The 22,581-nt window shown below is 34.4% G+C and overlaps 2 protein-coding genes across 2 annotated transcripts in view; both read left to right on the forward strand.

Annotated features, from left to right (window-relative positions):
- LOC136030826 (nitric oxide synthase, salivary gland-like) overlaps positions 1-22,581 on the forward strand; it is a 57,432-nt gene that overhangs the window by 21,314 nt on the left and 13,537 nt on the right. The gene's annotated exons all lie outside the window — the stretch shown is intronic.
- LOC136031424 (serine/threonine-protein phosphatase 6 regulatory ankyrin repeat subunit A-like) lies at positions 18,614-21,744 on the forward strand. Its single transcript, XM_065710992.1, has one exon. It carries the CDS (start codon positions 18,633-18,635, stop codon positions 20,862-20,864), a length of 2,232 nt encoding a protein of 743 aa, XP_065567064.1. The 5' UTR covers positions 18,614-18,632; the 3' UTR covers positions 20,865-21,744.

Consider the following 22,581-nt stretch of genomic DNA (forward strand, 5'->3'; position numbering starts at 1 on the left):
ACTTTAGTGACAATAAAAAAATTTAAAAAAATGGTGAATGCCAATCAGTAATAAATATCAAACCAGTTTAAACTCATAAAATTGCAATCAGTAAAAAAGTCAAATCATAAAAAGTCGTAAATTAAAACCGGGAAAACAAATTTAAACAAAATGACAATTTAGTTTACCTTGCAAGAATTGTAAAGTTTGCAGTTGCAAAATAAGCATTAAAACTACAAGTTAAAAGTGGAGCGATAAGAGGGGAGGGTTAGTAATTTAAAATTTCAACTATGTGAAGGATGAACGTTCTTCTATATCTTTCAGTGGAAACTCTTATTGGGCAAGAAGGGGGATTTTTGTTGAATTAGAACGTGGGGCAGTGGCGAATGCAGGGGGCACCCTCCCCTGACATAGTAGTAGATTTGTGGTTGGGACCGCTTGCTCTGGTTCTTTTAGGGATGAAATTTTTTCTTTATTTGGTTTTTAATAGTCGAGTTTTTAGTAAGTTTTTAATTATTAAGGCTGTTTCTTTTTGCAAACAAGTTTGAAACAAGGTTTCAGTTAGTTTTTGCAGTCTCTATTAGAATTTTATTAATGACACATGTCCCCAAAAAGTATTTAATTAAATTTAGGTTTATCCAGGGAATCTGTCCGTATTACCACAAATGCCAACTGGGAGGCGAAAATCTTCATTCGTAAGAAGGGGAGATTTAAAATTCTGACTTAATTCGCTGCTAATAGCAACATTAAGAAAGCATTATATTTCTATTTCTTTGTTCTATTTTTCCTGCTACACCATCAAACGAACTATTACTTAATGTTTAATCATCAATTAGTTCCAAAGAATGTATGATACCAAAATATGGTACTAATTTTTTTTTTTGACAATACAAAGTTTAAGTAACTCGCTATAGTCGCCAGAAGTGCAAATGCTAAAAATTATGCAGAAAAGATTAAATATATTATTTTTTTGTAGAGGATGAACAACCTTTTAATTGTTTTTATGGCGAGGTGGTTCTTATAAACTTACTTTTTTTTTGTATCAATATTTCTAATTGACTTTAATTTCAATAGAACTCATCAGCTTTTATATTAAATTAAAGTCCATGTCCACTACCTACGTACGACTTAAAAATTGTTGCAGTTCCCTTTAAATTGCTGGTATTTCTTTGTCCACAAGTTTATCGGAGTAAACTTTCATGTACACCCCCCCCCAAAAAAAAAATCCTAGATCCGCCTCTGACGTGGCGGGTGGGTAAATATTCACTAGGGAAAAGAGAAGTAGTACAAGGGTTATGCACGATATTGTTGGCAAAATAATAAGGAAATTTGTACTCTCATTTCCTTAAGGGTGACTAGATTTGCTCTCCGAAGAAGGGAAATGTAAGGCCCTTTACACTGTTTTAAAATAATTCTTAGACATGTTTTTTGAACTGCCTCTATTCTGTCCCACAATTCATTGGACATGCCAGAATGGCAAACAGAGAAACAGAAAAAAAAAAAAAAATGCATTAATCCAAAAACATTCAGAAATAAAATGAAACAAAACAATTTTTTTAACTGAAAGTAAGGAGCGACATTAAAACGCTCTGCTCCTTCTCAACGCTCTGCTCCTTACGCTGAAGTTTTTTAGTGTTTTAAAAAGTAAACTTGAGAAAAAGAGTCAAACTTTAGCGTAAAGAGCAAGGTGTTGAGGGAGGAAAAGGCCCTTTGATATACGGAGTAATTTCTGTTCGTTAATTTTGCTCCTTACTTTCAGTTAAAAAACTTCTTTTTATCATTTTATTTCCAACATAAAGCGAACTTACCAGTAGAGGTAATTTCGAACAGTTCGTGGTAACGAAATGTAGTAAGGAGTGACCCGGCTCAATAGTAACCAAAGCTTAAAAAAACAGAATTTTGATATCAAGAGTTGCATCTCAAGAATCGCACTTTTATGCTGATTTTAAATATGTGAGTTTCATCATCAAGTTTAGTCTTACCCATCAAAAGTTACGAGCCTGAGAAAATTTACCTTATTTTCGAAAAAGGGGGAACCCCCCTAAAAGTCATTTAATCTTAAAGAAAATAGCACCATCAGATTCAGCGTATCACAGAACCATATTGTACAAGTTTCAAGCTCCTATCTACAAGAATGTAGAATTTTGTATATTTTGCCAAAACACAAATCCCAGATGCGTGTTTATTTATTTAATTCCTTTTTCCAAGGGTGATTGTACCGACCCAGTGGTCTTAAAATTTTGCGAGAGGGCTCATTCAAATGGAAATGAAAAGTTCTAGCGCCCTTTCTAAGTGACCAAACAAATTGGAGGGCACCTAGGCCCCCTCCCACGCTCATTTTTTCCAAACGTCGTCCGATCAAAATCCTGATATAGCCATTTTATTCAGCACAGTTGAAAAACCTTAACTATGTCTTTCAGGACAACTTACTCCCCCAAAGTCCCCGTGGGAGAAGCTGCAAGTTAAAAACTTTGACCAGTGTTTGCACATAGTAATGATTATTGGGAAGTGTACAGACGTTTTCAGTGGGATTTTTTGGTTGGAAGGAGGGGTTGAGAAGAGAGGGTTACGTGGGGGAAAATTTCCATGGAGTAATTTGTCATGGGGAGGAATTCATGGAAGAAGGGGAAGGGGCAGGATTTTCTAGCATGATTTAAAAAAACAATGAAAAAATAAATATGAAAAAGTGTTTTCAACTGAAAGTAAGGACCAGCGGTAAAACTTAAAACGAACAAAAAATATTACACATACAAGAGGTTCATTTCCTCCTAATCTCTCACTCTTTACGCTAAAGTATTTTTAGTAATTTCAACTATTTATTCTACGGCCTTTGTGATTCAGGGGTCATTCTTAAGGATTTAGGACAACATTTAAGCTTTAGTGTAATGAGCAAGGCATTGACAAGTGGGCAAGCCCCCCTTATATTTGTAATAGATACCTGCGAATATAGAAGTTCGTTAGGTAAGCTAATTCGTAAGTTACGTATATCTTTACTAATGAAAACCATCGTAAAAAACTAAAAGCTCTAGTTGCATTTTAAGTAGCAAAAAATTGGAGAGCAGCTGGGCCTCCTTCCCCGCTCATTTTTCTCAAAATCGTTCGATCAAAACTATGAGCCGTTTAGCCAAAAAAATAAAAATACAAATTTCGTTTTAATTATTCATCTGCGCAGAGCCGAAATCAAAACATGGATTAACTAAAAAACGTTCAGAAATTAAATAAAAAAACGATTTTTTTTTAATGAAAGGAAGGAGTAACATTAAAACTTAAAACGAACAGAAATTACCCAGTATATGAAAGGGGCTGTTCCCTCCTCAACGTCCCGCTCTTTACGCTAAAGTTTTTACAGTATTGAAACAGTAGAGTTGAGAGAAAGAGTCAAACTTTAGGGTAAATAGTGGGGCGTTGAGGAGGAAACAGCCTCTTTCATATACGGGATAATTTCTATTCGTTCTAAGTTTTAATGTTGCTCCTTACTTTCATTTAAAATACTTGTTTTTTATCAAATCATTAAAAAGTACGGATAAAGGTTCTGAAAGAATGTCTGCAAAGGCTTTAAAGGATTTGAGAAACAAACTAGCTAATTTGATCCTCCTAACTCATAAAAGCATATTGGTATTTTTAATCGTACTAATAAGAACTTTGTGGATTACTCGAATAAAAATTTAAATGATAGTTGAGATGCAACTGAATTTGAGGCAAGGATTTTTACTTTGAATTTGATTTTAGGGAGTCAAGTGAGACTTAATTTTTCTTGGAATTTGGTTAGTAATTTTCCTTGGAATTTGGTAAATCGACACGGGTCTATTTAGAGGGCATTTCCTGTCATGCCCCAAAGGATTTTGTAAAGTTTTGAAATACTTTGCTTTCCTGATTGGTAGTTCCAGGACAGTTTTTGGCTTGGTTACATACATAAATAAAATTGGGTGGTTTAATCTGACAATGAAATACAACAAACTTTCGGTTAGATCGTATAATTTCCACTTCTCACCCAATTCTAGCTATATTTTATATTTTATTTCATATTTTAATTACCCTACATCGCTCACTACTCTACATACTACCTATCCTTTTTGAAGCTATAGCACTTTCCTTTCCAACAAAACAATAAAATCGCTACTTTACTAGTTTACTTCCTCACAACTAATTAGCACTTTATTTACAGGTTCAAAGAAATCAATTTGGTTTCAAATATGATGTTTTCTAAAGAATGTAAAGCTGGACTGCGCTCAAGACCCATCTTCAAATGCGAATCATGTCACGAGGAAGCCACAATTCACACAGAAAACCCCCTTGCTCCTCGAAGGCATACAAAAAAAGACTCAACGAAAACCGTAAGTCAAAAAACGGAAAAGGACTGATTTTGATAGTGTGAATACTATCAGAAAGAAACACAAAACAGAAACAGGAACAGTAAGTGTCAACAAGGAGGTAGTGGTTGGTCCAATAAATGGTGGAATGACTCACGCCCAGGTTGAAGAACTTTTCTCTACCATTGGAATAAATACCCCGTCTCAAAGTCTTTACGAAATTTGAGAAAGAAATTTGCGTAGAATTGGAAAAAGTTCTCTATGGCTATCTTATCAAAAATGGGAAAGCCGAGCGAAGGATGGCACTGGAAGCAGGTGAGAAAATTCACCCAAATGGAGCTGTAGAGACATGTGTTATAGTTGATGGAAGCTGGTGTACACGAAGTTATGGGAATAGATATCGCGCAATCTCGGGCTGTGGACTGGTGATAGGTTTCTATTCGAAGAAACTCTTAAATCTAGGAATTAGGAACAAATATTGCTGTACTTGCGTGAAATACAGGCATCAAGTAAATAGATCTGTTCCTGAACATACATGTTTTATGAACTGGCAGGGGCCCAGTACAGGTATGGAGTCAGATATATTAGTTGACGCATTCCGAATAGCAACATCCATGCACAATCTAAGATATACTCGATTTGTTGCCGATGGCGATTCGATTACCCATTCTGAAATTATAGCAAGGGTACCATATGGCAGAAATATAGAAAAAATTGAGTGTGCTAATTATGCGTGCAAATGCTTGAAAAACAGACTATATAAGAAGCAGCATGAAAATGCTGAATGCAGAAGATTTCTTAGTGCTGCAATAATAAAGAAATTGTGTGATTTTGCCAGAAATGCAATTGCATGTGCCACCACAGAGAAGAAAAGCGTGAAGGATCTCATCAGTGCGCTTAAGACAATTCCTCTGCATTTTTTCCGTGGCGACCATAGATTTTGTCCTACACGCTGCTCGTTCTCCGGGAAAGTTCTACAGGTCAATCCTGAAGACACCCCTAGCATACGACGTAAAAACTGTCTGCTAGAAAGTGCCTTTTCACTAATGCTTCCACAAAACTCCCTTCAAAAGAAATCAGGGAGCCAACCGGAGCAGACAAAAACTACGGCTCGAACGCAACTGCTCCGGATCTTGATTGCAGTGCGCTCGAAATTGCAAAAACAGATTTTTTGACTCGTCTCCAATGTACTGCAACAGAAATCCTCAGTATCGAAAAAGCCACTAGGCTTCAGAGAAATTCTATCGATAATAGCTGGATAGAATACAGAAAAAACAGAATTACAGCTTCCGTAGCTGGTGCTGTTTGTAAAAGGCGGTTGAAGACTGTGGGTTCATTAGTTCGGCAGCTGCTGTATCCCAGAAACCACCAAACAAAGGCAATGGAGCATGGTCAGATGTATGAGCCTGTAGCTATTGCAGCTTTTGTAAAGAAAATGGGTTGCATTGTGAACTCTGCTGGGCTTTTCATTCACAAGGAATATGGGTTTCTAGGGGCCAGTCCGGACGGGATAGCAATTTTTCCTTCGAGTGAGAAGGCTCTTTTGGAGGTGAAGTGCCCTTTGACAGCAAAAGGGCTTACATTGGAAGAGTGGATAGCGCTTAAAAAAAATATGTGTCTTGAAAAGAAAGTAAATAGTGAAATAAAGCTGAAAAGAACACATGACTACTATTACCAAGTTCAAATGCAATTGGAATGTTGTGACATTGATTTTGTATACTTTGTAATATTTTTAGGGGAAGAGGAATTATATTATGAAAAGATTGGTCGTGAACGTGAATTCTGGTCTAACAAAATGCTGCCAAATCTACAAAAATTTTATTTTGAGGCACTGTTACCAGAAATTGTCGACGGAAGGTTGCCAAGAAGTATGGAGATACGAAAACCGTTTATATAAATCCAACTGTGCTAGGTATGGGTAGTTATCATGTGTCATTACAGTCTTATCCGAATACAAATTCAGATATACAAATACTCAAGCAACAATCGAACTTTAGAATATTTTTTAATGAACCCGTATGAATAAGCAAAATAAAAAAAAACAAGTTTTTTTAACTGAAAGTAAGGAGCGACATTAAAACTTAAACGAACAGAAATCACTTCGTATATGAAAGGGGCTGCTCCCTCCTCAACGCCCCGCTCTATACGCTAAAGTTTTTTACTGTTTTAAAAAGTAGAATTGAGAGAAAGAGTAAAACTTTAGCGTAGAGAGCGGGGCGTTGAGGAGGGAGCAGCCCCTTTCACATACGAAGTAATTTATATTCGTTTCAAGTTTTAATATTGCTCCTTGCTTTCAGTCAAAAACATGTCTTTTTTTTTATTTAATTTCTGAACGTTTTTGAACTAATGCATGTTTTGATTTTGGCTCTCCACAGATGAATAATTAAAACGAAATTTCATATCTATATGGCTTTCTCATAATTTTGATAGAATCACTTTGAGAAAAAAGGAGCAGGGGAGGAGGCTTAGTTGCCCTCCAATGTTTTGGTTACTTAAAAAGGCAACTAGAACTTTTAATTTTTTACGAACGTTTTTGCTAGTAAAAGATCTACGTAACTTACGAGTTAGCTTACGTAACGAACTTCTGTATTCTGTTAGTGTTAAATTTTAATGCTGCTCCTTACTTTCAGTTGAAAAAGCTGTTTCATATTTATTTTTGTATTGTTCTATTTTGAAATAAGGCTAGAAAATCCTGCGCTCCCTTCATTGAAATTTTCTTCCCCCAAGACAAATTCCTCCATGGAAAGCTCCCCCAACATAACCCCCTGTTCTCATCCCCCCAACCAAAAATCCTCCTGAAAACGTCTGTACATTTCCCAATAACCGTTACTATATAAACACTGATCAAAGTTTGTAACTTGTAGCCCCTTCCACGGGGATTCTGGTGGAATAAGTCGTCCCCAAAGACACAGTTAGAAGGTTTTTCGACTATGCTGAATAAAATGGCTATCTCAGAATTTTAATCGGGTGACTGTGGGAAAATAATTAGCGTGGGAGGGGGCCTAGGTGCCCTGCAATTTTTTTAGATCATTTAAAAAGGGCCCTATATACTTCATTTTTTATATATAATTCACTTGTATATAACTTCATTTCCGTTGGAATGAGCCCGCTCGCAACATTCTATGACAACTGGTTCGATATAATCACCCCTGGAAAAAAAAATCCATATTTTTGCTGATAGAAGCTTAACACTTCCATGGTAGGGTTCCCTGATAGGCTGATTTGAATGGGTGTAATTTTGGTTTTATTACTTTTATCGGGTGTTTCCCTCTATTTTCTAAAATAAGGCAATTTTTCTTAGACTCGTAATTTTAGATAGGTATCTCATATATTTAAAGTCAGCATTAAAATGCGATTTTGTTCATGTAGCTATTGGTATCAAAAATCCGTTATTTAGAGTTTTGGTTACTGTTGAGCCGGGTCGCTCCTTAGTACAGTTTGTTACCACGAACTTTTTGATAAAATGAAATAAATTTGTCACTTCGCTGCGAGCAGTTATTTAAATTATATTTTTCTAAATAGGTCTGCATGAAGTAAAAACCCGATAATATGTACTTTTTATTTGTAATTTCCACAATTTTATACCGCGTCTCCTGGCAAATAATGATGACCAGACCACAGGCACACACGCAGGCGAGGGATTCACCCACCTTAAATTTGTATAATGCTTAATTTTCTCAGCGAAATGTTTAATTTTCCTGTGTTTTCCTGGTATTTCTTTCGTAAGAGTTGAACCCCCCTCCTCCAAAAAAATCTCGAATAATAATTTCTCTAATTTTCTCCTCGAATAATAGTTCTTTTTACAAATAAATATTCCTATTTACTTGTCGAATTACGAAGAATGAATATACATTAATCGTAATTTTCAGTGAGAAACCCCTTGAGTTTAATGACGGCAGTGAAATCTGATAACCTTGAGTGCTTGTGTGATTTGCCGCGATTGAAAAAGAATTGAACAGGCAGTATAATTTCTGGAGGAGCGTCCGGCCTTAAATTTATAATTACAAAACATTGACTAAGTACAAAATGGCCATTATTTTCAGTATTTTGTTACATAATAAACAAGTTCTTTTCAATTGAAAGTAAAGGACGACATTAAAACTCAGAACTAACATAGATTATTCTGTGTATAATGGAGGAGTTACCATCATTAATCCCCCGATGCTTAAGCTAAAGTTTGCGTTTAAGACTTATTGTGCTTTAAAACACTTCTTATTCTAATTCAACGGCACTTGTGTTTGATCAGTCATTCTTAAAGAATTTGTTAAAAAAGCCAAACTTTCGTGGAAAGAGCGAGGGGCTCCGGAGGAGGTAGCCCCCTTCATATGCGGGAAAACTTTTATTTGGGATAAGCTTTAATGTCACTCTTTACTTTCATTTGGAATACTCAGCATATTATTTAATTTCTGTTCGTTTTTAATCAATGCTACCCTAATACGGGAAGAGCTATCCGTATCACCTCCTCAAACTCTACTGTTTAAATTAAGCTTCTGTTCAGCGAGACTTTAAAAAAAAGGATTCATTTAGTGTATTTGCTTTTCAAAACAAAGTTTATCTATCCACAATAAGCTACCGTCTCCAAATCAAACTGTCATCTAAATGTTCTTTAACTGCATAAAAAAATGAGGAGTTTCAAATTTTGAGTATCTATAGGGCTCTCAGACATGTTGAATCCCATTACAAAATTTCCATCAAGATCGCACCCTCTTTCGGAGGACTCTAATTCTTGTAGCTAAAATCCTGGGAATCATATTAGTTAAACGAAGTTTAAAATACATTTTTAATCTAATTGTTTATTTTGTGTGGACCGTTAAAACCGAGATGTTATCTCTGAATTTTCAGCCGATAGTAACTTGATTCAATTTGGGGCAACATTGTAATTTTGTGCCTCGAAATGCCATATCAAATATTTACTTTGTTATGGCAAAATATTTTTGAATACTTAAAAAAGGCACAATTCCCGTTCGATGAGCCTTCACCTGATTTTCTATGGCTATTTCTCCGTTATGATAACCCCAAGGAAAAACTGAAAGAAAAGCAAATAATCAAACACACAAACAAAAAGAAATAAACATGCATTCGTGATCTTCTTTCGAAAAAAAAATCCACATTTTTAAAGATAGGAACTTGAAATCTCTAAGACAGGGTTCTTTGATATGCTGGATTTGAAAGTCTAATTTTCCTAAAGATCACTTACCCTTTTGGGGTAGTTTTCTCCCCTTTTCAGAAATCAGGCGGGTTTTGCTAAACTCTTGGTTTTTATGGGTAAATTTAAATTTGACAGTTCTACACATTTTGAATGGCCATAAAAAGTTAATTTTAATGTCCGTATTGTCGTCAAAACTTCCTTTTTTAGAGTTCCAGCTACTATTAATCCTAGTCACTCCTTCATTCTGTGTCCAAGGAGCATGGGTTCAATCCCAGTTGTGACCGGTTATTTAGTTTGGGACGGGGGTCAGTGGCGTGACTCTGTAAGGTCAGTCAGAATCAACCCAGCTCTAAATGGGTACCTGGAGAAATCTGGGGAAGGTAAGCAGCAAAGGTGTGTGAAACCACAGGACGGTTGGCCCCCAGCCCCCCATTGCACTTCCTGGCTGAAGGGCCACGAAACGGAGATCAGCACCGCCGGTTTGGACCTTGAGGGTTTAGTGTCGTCTTACTACTACTACTACTAGTCACTCCTTGCTCACAGCTCGTTATCACGAACTATTTGATTTTAAACAATGCATCAAACAGTTTGATGAATTTTTTGTGGCAACTAAGAAACTACAAAAAATACTTTTCAGGAAAAGGTGAAAACAGATCTAAAAATTTAGAAGGAGTGAAAATTAACTCTTAAAACAAAGTCCACTTTAAAGCAAACAAAACTATGAATGACGATATCAAACAGTTCGTGGTAACGAACTGTAGTAAGGAGCGACCCGGCTCAATAGTAACCGAAACTCTATAACATTTTGATACCAATAGTTACATCAAAAGAATCGCATTTTAATGCTGATTCTAAATATATAAGTTTCATCAAGTTTAGACTTACCCATCAAAAGTTACGAGCCTGATAAAATCTGCCCTATTTTAGAAAATAGGGTAAAACACCCCCTAAAAGTCATAGAATCTTAATGAAAATCACACCATCAGATTCAGCGTATCAGAGAACCTTATTGTACAAGTTCCAAGGTCCTATCTACAAAAATGTGGAATTTCGTATTTTTTGCCAGAAGACAAATCACGGATGCGTGTTTATTTGTTTTTTTTCTTTTTCCCAGGGGTGATCGTATCGACCCAGTGGTCCTAGAACTTTGCAAGAGGGCTCATTCGAACGGAAATGAAAAGTTCTAGTGTCCGTTTTAAGTGACCAAAAAATCAGAGGGCACCTAGGCCCCTTCCCACCCTCATTTTTTCCCCAAAGTAGTCGGATCAAAATTCTGAGATAGCAATTTTATTCAACATAGTCGAAAAACCTTATAACTATGTCTTTGGGGACGACTTACTCCCCCAGAGTCCCCGTGGGAGGGGCTACAAGTTGCAAATTTTGACCAGTGTTTGCATATATTAATGGTTATTGGGAAATGTAGAGATGTTTTCAGGTTTTTTTTTGGGTTGGGAGGGGGGTTGAGAAGAGGGGGCTATGTGGGGGAAATTTTCCATGGAGGAATTTGTCACGGGGGAAGAAGATTTCCATAAAGGGGCGCAGCATTTTCTAGCATTATTAAAAAAAACAATGAGAAAATAAATATGAAAAAGTTTTTTTCAACTGGAAGTATGGAGTAGCATTAAAACTTAAAACGAACAGAAAATATTACGCATATAAGGGGTTCACCTCCTCCTAATACCTCACTCTTTACGCTAAAGGATTCTTAGTAATTTCAACTATTTATTCTACGGCCTTTGTGATTCAGGGGACAAAATTTAAGCTTTAATGCAAAGAGTTATTGATTAGGTATTGACGAGTGGGCGAACCTTCTGATATACGTAATAAAAACATACGAACATAGAAGTTTGTTACGTAAGCTAATTCATAAGTTACGTATATCTTTTACTAATGAAAACGTTCGTAGAAACTAAAAGTTCTAGTTGCCTTTTTAAGTACCCCAAAAATTGGAGAGCAACTAGGCTTCCTTCCCCTCCTTTTTTCGCAAAATCATTCGATCAAAACTATGGGAAAGCCATTTAGCCAAATAAATAAATATGCAAATTTCGCTTTAATTATTCAACTGCGGAAAGCCAAAATCAAAACATGGATTAACTAAAAAACGTTCAGAAATTAAATTAAAAAAAACAAGTTTTTTTAACTGAAAGCAAGGAGCGACATTAAAACTTAAAACGAACAGAAATTACCCCGTATATGAAAGGGGCTGCTCCTTCTTCAACGCGCTGCTCTTTACGCTAAAGTTTTTACTGTTTTCAAAAAGGAGAGTTGAGAGAAGGAGTCGAACTTTAGCGTAAAGAGCAGGGCGTTGAAGAAGGAGCAGCCCCTTTCATATACGGGGTAATTTCTGTTCGTTTTAAGTTTCAATGTCACTCCTTACTTTCAGTTAAAAAAACTTGTTTTTTATTTATTTAATTAAACCAAAAACGAACAATAATTACATGAATGATGAGTCAAACTAAAAATTAGATTTAAGTTGCTAGCGCGACGTAAAGTGCTGTGACAGCCTTTGGTTGGCTTCGTCTAACACTTTGATTTTCTGTCTCTACTGTGAAATTAAATAAAAAAAAATACTTTTTTTAACTGAAAGTAAGGAGCTACAGTAAAACTTAAAACGAACAAAAATTAAAGCAAGTGTTAATCTAATCTAATCTAAAGTGTTACTCTTTAATCTAAGCAAGGAAACAAAACCAAAGTGTTGCTCTCGCAACACTTTACTCGGCGAAGCCGAACAAACGTTGCCGCAACACCTCACGTTGCCCATGCAACGTAGATCTAGTTTTTGTTTAATCGGCTGCCATCACAAACCTTACAGGGCTTTCTAGTAGCTGGTTGTATTTTGTTTTTGAATACGTTTGTAGTAACTATTTAAAAATAAAAAATATAACCAAAATTTTTCCGTATATGAGGCTGGTTGCCCCCCTCCTCAACACCTCGGTCTTTACACTAGTCTTAATTTTGTCCCAATTCTTTGAAAATGACTCCTGGTCGTTTCAAAAGAGTTGAGGAGGGGACAGCCCCCCTAACATTTTTTTTCCTTTTAAATTTTAATGTTGCTCCTTATTTTCAATTGAAAAAACTTGTTTTTTCTTTATTGCTTGAAGTTTAGAGACTAACATTTTTCTAAAGGCAATGAAAAAAGTATGTCAATTAAAGTAAAAGTATATAAAAATGAAAAAAGTAAGTAAAGAAACCTACCAAAGTTGAAAGTGATTCAGCTTGAATTTCTCGAGGAGTATGCTAAGGTGACTACCTCTATGGCCAGGGCCTTTGACTTACTGCATGGATATATGAAGTGTTTTCTGGGAACGCTGTTGCTCACGTTGATAGCATGAAACATTATTGATTGATTTGTTTCATGTCCAATGATTGACATGAAACAAAAACGCCATCAAGCACGAGCAGGCTCTCGTAGAAGAAACTGGTACAGCTTAGAGAACTGCTTCGAACTCGCTTTTACAATACAGCTAAGTGAACCTTGTTCCAATTAACTAGCAATATCTAATGGAAACCACTTTGCTTTGAGGAAAGATTGATGCCGGGATATATCCGGGACTAAATCATTGATGTGTTTTGTGACGAAGTGAAACACATTTTACTAGCCAAAGCTGAGCATCAGTTTACTGATTGTGATGCTGAGCACATCACAGTGACGTTGATCAATTCTGATGGCCCTTTTTTTCCTTTTGACAGTGATGATGTTGGGAGAAGCATGGATTCTTCTTTTGGCCGTAACACGGAAGCTCAGCTAATAAGGCTCATTGATGATAAAAACTGTTCAAATGAGTCTGTCAGAATATCCAGACGTTGTGAGATTTTTCCAAAAGTTCAACACTCCGATACCATTGTCTACTCCAGTAGATGTCTTTTTTCTCTTTGGGGTTTGGTTTTCAATACAAAGCATAGCCAGGTTGGAGATAAAAAATTGGAGAAACTTGTCTTGTTAAAAGCAATCTTCCAACCTCGATAACGAATTATGTAGAAGTTTTCATCTTAAACAGTATGCTTTGAGAAAAAGGTGTTTTGCAGCTAGAGTAGTTTGCATTATAAATAAATATTTATATATATATATATATATATATATATATATATATATATATATATATATATATATATATATATATATATATATATATATATATATATATATATATATATATATATATATATATATATATATATATATATATATATATATATATATATATATATATATATTATAAATATTAAATATGTATATATAAAAATATATATATATATATATATATATATATATATATATATATATATATATATATATATATATATATATATATATATATATATATATATATATATATATATATATATATATATATATATATATATATATATATATATATATATATATATATATATATATATATATATATATATATATATATATATATATATATATATATATATTTATATATATATACATAGGTGCAGTAGGTGCTTTTTTACGATAAATTCCCAAGCGGTAGTTTTTCAAAACAATCTCTTCTTCTACAGCAAGTCACCTTGTACGTCTTCGAGTGAACATTAAACATGCGCGATAAAAAGATGTTGAGTTTCTTGCCTTTTTTTTTTCTCGAGACATAAGTATCAATTCCCAAAGCAACAGATGAAAACAGCCATACAGATGATCGTACAAAAATACAGGTCTAACGACACAATGGATTCGAACCAAAGATTTGAATTTTTACAGAATTCGGAAGGCAATCTAAATCAGTTAAATACGCTATTAATTAGCAACTCGACAGTTCTACATCAATTATCTATCTTCTCGATCCGAATTGTCCGCTCAATAGAATTTGGACAATAGTTAGGTAAAAATTCTTGTTTTATGGCAGGAGATGGCAGAAATTGGATGTTTGCTACGATGCGGTTGTTTCTATAATACAAGAGAAGACTGGTTGGTTCCATCTTGAAACCAAAAAGAATGGAGGATTGGACTAATTTTGTAGGGGTTGTTTTTTCTCTTCTTTGGAATTTACTCTTAATTTAATGTTTATCTCAGTTACCTTGAGACTCAACAAGTTTCATGTATTCAGCATTTCCATAAAAGGCATTGATTCTTTAAATATCTATTTTGCTATCAAAATCTTTATTTTTGGGACTTCGATTACTACTATCTTGGGTTGTTTTTTACTTTGATTTTATTACCACCAAAGGTAAACAATTTTAAGTAACATAAAATTTTAACGCCATCTGAAGGGAAATACTGTATGTCCCACTCTGGTCAAGTTAGTTCAAATGAACATAGGGTATTAAAAATCAGAAATTTTCCCCGGTAAGTGTCTATTTAAAAGATGTATAATTTTATAGATTTTTAAAAATATTCTGAAAGGAAGCTCTACCTCTTAAGGTGGCATACAATGAAACAATTGCTAAAAAATTTCGATTGGTAATTTAACATTGATGAACTCTTCAAATTTGGAATCGGAATTAAAACCAGATTCTCTTGATGTATTTGTTGAATCAAATTTCCTTTTTTGGATGCTCGGTTTTTACTCAAAAGTGTCGCTCTTTAAATGGACTTAATTGCCGCGAACCTTCTGATCCAGGCCTGTCTTTAATAAAAAGTTTGTGTTTGGGAGGGGGTGAGAGCGTTTCAGGGGGAGCTGTCAAAACTGAACTTTAGGCTTATAACTTCTATATTTATCAAGAGATGCTTCAACAAATCTTTTATTAGGAGATTTTCCATTCACAGTTTGTTTTGGCAATCATGTACATGTTATGAAAGCTTAGTCAAAATGAGCTTATAAGAATAGTAAATGTCTTTCCACCGCTCCATATTTATCTGGACTTCTCACTGAAAGCAAGAGAATTTGGACCTAAAAGTGCTATTTTTAAGTTCCATTCCTCCCTCCACCACATAAAGATGGATTGACTTCGCCCTAATAGTTTAAACATAACTATAGACTACTAAGAAGTTTTAAATGGTTCATCTTATTGACATGAGGCTTAAAATAAAAGTTTATAGTAGTCAGGTATTTTGTATCAACTGGATAAATCTTTTACGGCAAACACTCAACCGTTGAGCATTGTGTAGGGAGGCTATATAAACACTTTTCAATAGTTATAAATAAATAGGTGATCCCAACATTTTATTATCGATAGTATTCTGGCCCCCTTTCGGCCGACATTGGCGCTTTGCACCAAAAAATGGCAGAGATAGTAGCTCGACTGAGGTAATATCACTTCTGTCAATTCAAAAAGGTACTGAAAGTTTAAAATTAAGGAATCTTTTATCAACAAATCGAGAAACTAAGCTTTGAAGTGAGAATGAACTGGCATTCCTATACATTGTGAAAAAGCCTCAATCTGGCTTTGGTACAGGTGTGTTCACAGAAATTATTTTCACTTGTGGACTGTTTTTTTTTTTACTTGTCTTACTTTATCTTTGCCAACACAATTTTACATGTAGAGATGTTAGGGAGAATCGTGCAGAGGAAATTTTTACTGTGTCGGAATTGTCAGATATTTTCTCTGAAGACTGCCCTGTGAAGAATCAAAATTCTTCACAGGGCAGTTTTCTACAGGGTAAAATTTTATATTGGGAGCCTTCAGTGGGAGCAACTTTCTAATAAGATTGGGAGGGGGCTTGTTTCGGAAGCAACTTTTACACAGAGGAGGAGATTTCCGGTATGATTTTAAAAAAAATCTTAAATGAAAGGTTTTCAAATGAGTGTGCTAAAAAAAAAAGAAGAAAAAAAATCATCTGGAATCGTTCACAAGAAATTGTCAGCTAGAATAAAATTGTTTGGTGGGAATTCGTCTGGAGGGGGGGGGGAGGGCAGTTTATGTGAAAAGAAATTTTCAAGGAGAAGGAGCATATTTACTAGTTTTATTTAAAAACCATTAGGAAATAAAAAATCATTTTTGTAACTGAAAGTAAGGAGCAACATCAAAACCTAAAACGAACAGTAATTATTCCGTATATGAAAGGGATTGTCGTCTCCTCAATCTGCTCTCTCCACCAAAGTATGACTTTTCGTCCAACCACAAAGTATGACAGTTTTCGACACCTGAAAGACAAAGGCTGTTTAACTAAAATAATAGGGTTATTTTAAAGCCTATATATAAAAAAAAACTATAGCACTGAGGAGCCAAGCAGTGGTTTTGACCAACATAATTTCGTTGTAATCTAATTTTTTTCAAACTGTTTTTATTCTTGTTTGTATCTTCTTCATGCTATTGATCGTCTTGTGTCATTTATCTCTCGCCTACTTTATTTTAGATTAAGTCTGAATAATGGTGCTGCGCGGTTATGCTTCAATTCTTATTGGGAAAAAATGGTTTGTAACATTTATTTCAAAGCTGCATTTAACTAAACGCATTTTTTTTTTTTTTTTTTTTTTTTTTTTTTAGTAAAATTACACGAAATGATGTGTGTGAATTTTCTATTTTGAAGGAGTGAATGTTGATCGTTTCAACCGTAGAGGGGGGGGGAGGGCAGTTATCTTAAAGTTTGAAATTTATTTTGAAATTATATTACTCTAATTAAGCCTTCAGATAAGTATAGAATGACCTCTAGGGAAAGTGGAGGGTAGAAAGGAATGCTTAATTATAGGAGAACCTTGGGCTAAAGGGACCTCATTGCAGGAGGTGCCAAATATCTGTATTCCTTTTCACTTGAAATGAAAGAGGCTATCTTAAGAAATAGGGGTGGGGCTCAATTGACTGGAAATTGAAAGCTCTTGTGTCCTTTTTAAAGGCTGAAAGTTACTAGAGGACAATCAGCCTCCCTCTCAGACCCCTTTCTTTAATACGAATCTCCACTAACAGCAATGATGTCGACTCAAAAGTTTGATACATCTGTTTTGTTGAAAAAAAAATTCCATGAATTCACTCGAAGGAAGCTAAGAAAGCCAGCAAACTGGCATTTTTTTTTTCCGGTTTGTCCTCTAGGCATATTTTTTGATAATCAAAAGAAGCGTCTGTATAAAACACCTCTTATACAATAGTCGACATTATTGCAATACTATAACGTATTTTTCTTTGAAATTAAAAATCTGACGTTATTCACATGCTTTTTTTCAAAATTAATGCTCTAAAGTATGGTCTGCCAAAGAGTGTACCTCCTCTCATTATCCACCAAAATATTACCCTACTGCACCGGTGTAGCCTACACGCCCCTCGTTGGGAATCACGGGCTAAAGTGAGAAAATCTAAAATTAAATAAACGAATTTTTTAAATAAATTTAAATTGTGTCAAGACTTTTGTATTTAAACGGGTCTGATAGTTTTCTAAAAGAAACAGGGACGGATGTATTAATAAACAATTGATGATCAAGTAAATCAATTAATTGAACTATTATGTCAAAAAAAGTGTATTGTTCTCCTGAACAGTGAGAATATTTCATGGCTTAACCCAGATTCAAAATGTGTCTACTTTGATAAGCCCAGCTTAAGATCAGAGGCCAAATCTATTGAAAATAATACCACAGGGAATCCACCTTTTACATATTTCCTATTGCAAGTGATTTCTCATTGGCACCATTGAGTTAACATGAGATTATCGACATTCACTAGAGGAGTTATACCTTTCCCCTTCAATTAAAATATTGAAAATAAAAAAATATACAAAATAATGTGAAGATTTTTTCTTGGTGAAAATTTTTCATTTCTAAGTCAGTGCAGTAAAACTTATCTACAAAAGCTACAAAATTTGATTATTTTATTTCTAAATGGGACTTAAAAAAATAAGGAGAAAATACATTTTGCATAAGGAACTTCATGGAGACAAATTTATTAATGAGAAAGTTATGAAATTAGACAGTTTAAATGATTTTCAGAGAATGGTGGTGGGAAGGTGATGGAAATATATATCCACAATTCCACCTTTATTTTCAGAAATATATTCTTCGGTTCTACCATGTTTTCGACCATCGGTTCTCATTTATATTTGTATGGTTTTTATTTTGATTTTTTACATGACTAGCAATTAGTTGACTAATTTACTTAGCTCCTTATATGACTTTATTGCAATAATATCATACGATTCTAATATGACGTCATTGCAACCTTCATGTAGAATTTATATTTGCAAGTGACGTCATTATTTGAGCATCAAAATAGTGTGATAAATATGACGTCATCTTTACTATATAAGTCGGAATCCCGACGGTGTGTGGTTCAGTTATTGATTGTATTTGATAAAGTACAAAGCAATGTTTAAAAGAACCTTAAAAGATAGAGAATATGAAATGGAGACATCCTCAGTGATGGAAGATGGCGAAGGAAATAGCGACAGAAGTCCACTTCATTCAGCAGCGTTAGGTGGACGGTCACAAACAGTTGAATGTCTTTTAAGGTCTCGTACGAATGTTTATGCAAGCGATATTGATGGCAATAGTCCACTTCATTTAGCAGCTTCAAGTAGACACTCAAAAGGAGTTGTGAAATGTCTTTTAAAGTTTGGTGCTGATGCTAATCAACCAAACAAAAATGGTGAAAGTCCACTTCATTTAGCAACTAAAAATGGACACCCAAAAACAGTTGAATATCTTTTAAAGTCTGAAGCAGATGTTAATATAAGAAACAATCATGGTGAAAGTCCACTTCATTTAGCAGCTTCGTATGGACACCCAAAAACTGTTGAATGTCTTTTAAAGTTTGGTGCTGATGCTAATCTACCAAACAAAAATGGTAAAAGTCCACTTCATTTAGCAGCTAAAAATGGACACCCAAAAATAGTTGAATATCTTTTAAAGTCTGAAGCAGATGTTAATATAAGAAACAATCATGGTGAAAGTCCACTTCATTCAGCAGCTTCGTATGGACACCCAAAAGCTGTTGAATGTCTTTTAAAGTTCGGTGCTGATGCTAATCTACCAAACAAAAATGGTAAAAGTCCACTTCATTTAGCAGCTAAAAATGGATACCAAAAAATAGTTGAATATCTTTTAAAGTCTGAAGCAGATGTTAATATAAGAAACAATCGTGGTGAAAGTCCACTTCATTTAGCAGCTTCGTATAGACACCCAAAAACTGTTGAATGTCTTTTAAGGTCTGGTGCGGACGTTAATGCAGAAGATATTTATGACAGAAGTCCACTTCACTTAGCAGCTTCAGAAGGAAACTCACAGATTGTTGAATATCGTTATGACTTTAAAAGTAAAGGAATTAGCAATAGAAGTCCACTTCATTCAGCAGCCTTAGGTGGACGCTTACAAACAGTTAAATGTCTTTTAAGGTCTGGTGCAAATGTTAATGCTGGAGATGGTGATGGCAATAGTCCACTTCATTTAGCAGCTTCACGTAGACGCTCAGAGAAAGTTGTGAAATGTCTTTTAAAGTCTGGCGCTAATGCTAATCTACGAAACAAAGATGATGAAACTCCACTTCATTTAGCAGCAAGATCAATCCATTGCTTAAAAACTGTTGAATGCCTTTTAAAGTTTGGCGCTCATGCTAATAAACAAAGCAATATTGGTGAAAGTCCACTTCATTTAGCAGCAAAATCAATGGAATGCTTAAAAACTGTTGAATGTCTTAGCGCTGATGCTAATCTACGAAACAAAGATGGTGAAACTCCACTTCATTTAGCAGCAAGATCAATCCATTGCTTAAAAACTGTTGAATGCCTTTTAAAGTTTGGCGCTCATGCTAATATACAAAGCAGTATTGGTGAAAGTCCACTTCATTTAGCAGCAAAATCAAGGGAATGCTTAAAAACTGTTGAATGTCTTTTAAAGTCTGGCAGTGATGTTAATATAAGACAAAATAAAGGTGAAACTCCACTTCATACAGCAGTTATATATAATAACACAGAAACTGTTGAATATCTTTTAAAGTTTGGTGCAGATGTTAATGTAAGAAACGATCATGGTAAAAGTCCACTTGATTTATCAAGATCGGAAACTTTTGAATATCTTGCATGCCACATATTAAAAATGAAAGCGGCAAATTTACATGTAAGTGTAGAAAACACTTCTACACTTACCAGATTAATGTGTAATCCCACATTAACCTGGTGGGATTACAGGACATTGGGATTAGTGACATTGTGTGAAAGAGAACTGGAACAAATGAAGAGTGAAATAATATTTTGTAACATTTCGTTCTATGATCTTTTGGTCAAAAGAATAAGCTCAATAGCTCATATTATCAATAAGCTCAAATTATATACAATGAATGAAAATTCCTTGAAAAATTCACTGAGATCAGCCAAAAGCAAAGTTCAAGCAAAATTTCCAATATATAACACAATAATAGTTAGCCAATTCAGAAAGAGTATAGAAAGGAAAGTGTTACTTGAACTAGCCAATAGAAGATTCAATTTTCTCTTTAATAGATTTGCTGAGTTACCACATGAATGTGCTGAACAAATACTTAGCTATCTCTACAATGAAAACTTGAAAAATTTGATAGATGCTTCTGAGCATCATGACAAGAGTTGATTGAAAAATATTGTAAGAGCGTTGTGGTCTAAATATATATATATATTCGGCCCTTGTGTTGTGTTCAATTTATCTCTAGGATTAGACGCAGCTTATCCTTAATTTTTTATACAATACAATTTTCTTATATATTAATTAACCGGCAGTTTGGTGTCTGCACCTTGCTTCTTCTCTAGACTCTATTTAAACAGGTTAGAACTAAATAATGATTGACTGAATCGCTCCTGAACAATCCGAGTGGTTAGCCCCTTGGTGTAATTTTTGCATTCTTAGATGCTCTGATTACAGCTCAATCTAACCTTTTGAGGGGAAATTTTGACTTCGGAGCACAAATATGTAAAGTATTTGAAGGGACTGCAGCCAGGAGGTATATATTATAGAAAAAAGCTTCTTATTGATGAATAGAAAAGTTTTTGCTCTATTTTTTGATACCCCACAACAACAATGTCAAGCATAGCAATCTAGAATGCAAACCCGAAACAGGTTTTATAATTATTTTGGAATTATAAAAAAAATAATTGTCGGCTTTAAGATTTGATTAGGCCAAAATATTCACCAGATTTTTTTACTTCTATTGACATAAAAACCGCCAAAATCACTAATTCAGGAGCGTCAGGCAAACTCCAAATGTTTAACATGGGAGGTATAGGAAGATTATTTGCGAGTCCGTCCTGCCTTAACATCCGCAAATTCCACATCGACACCGCCAGGATTTGCTACTTTAACGAATTTTTTGCTTATAGCCTTGTACTACAGATTATAATATGTAATAATTATCAGGTAGATCCCCCAGGGCGAAGTGGCCTGCTTAAAACCTTTTCAAAACCTTTTGTGCTAATTGATCTGAAGTTTGGCAGCAAAAAACCAACCGAATTGATTGGGCAGACCAACTTAGTAGCTAATGAAACAAACGGAAAGCATAGAAATAACTGCAGGTTTTTATTATTTTTCATTAATGTGTCTACACATATTAATGTCAGTAATAAAAAAATGCAGTTATTTCTATGCTTTCCATCTGTTTCATTACCTACTATGTTTGTCTGCCCAATCAATTGAAAAAAAAAAAAAAAAAACACCTTTGTATTGTTATAATTAAGGCATGTAACGTTTCTTGGGATATACATAAATAGCATATGTATATATATATATATATATATATATATATATATATATATATATATATATATATATATATATATATATATATATATATATATATATATATATATATATATATATATATATATAAATATATATATATATATATATATATATATATATATATATATATATATATATATATATATATATATATTTTGCCACACACTTCAATTTGCGTTTCAATAAGTTATATATTACCCCTTATGATCTTCTCCAAGTTGAAGGTAAATATCAAAAGATATGGATTTGGCCTTACTGGAATCTGTACCAAAAGATGCAAATGTCCTGACAGACCCTACGATTCAGTGATTACAGAATCAAACCATTTTTTAGGGATCACTCGACGAAGTTTCACTACAGTAAAGTTCGTGTTTGATTGTCAATTGTCTGATCATTATCCCATAGCCTTCTTAGTGTCTTTTCCATCTTTCGGTCATCGAAGTACATCTCTTGGTCCTTCAGCACCTCTACACCGTCATTGCTGGTCGAAAATTGATCAAGCGCTTTTTACCGCGTCGATAACTTCAATTCTAGATATAATAAGCATCCCTTTTTA

This window comes from Artemia franciscana, chromosome 9, assembly GCF_032884065.1.
Source record: "Artemia franciscana chromosome 9, ASM3288406v1, whole genome shotgun sequence".
NCBI lineage: Eukaryota > Metazoa > Arthropoda > Branchiopoda > Anostraca > Artemiidae > Artemia > Artemia franciscana.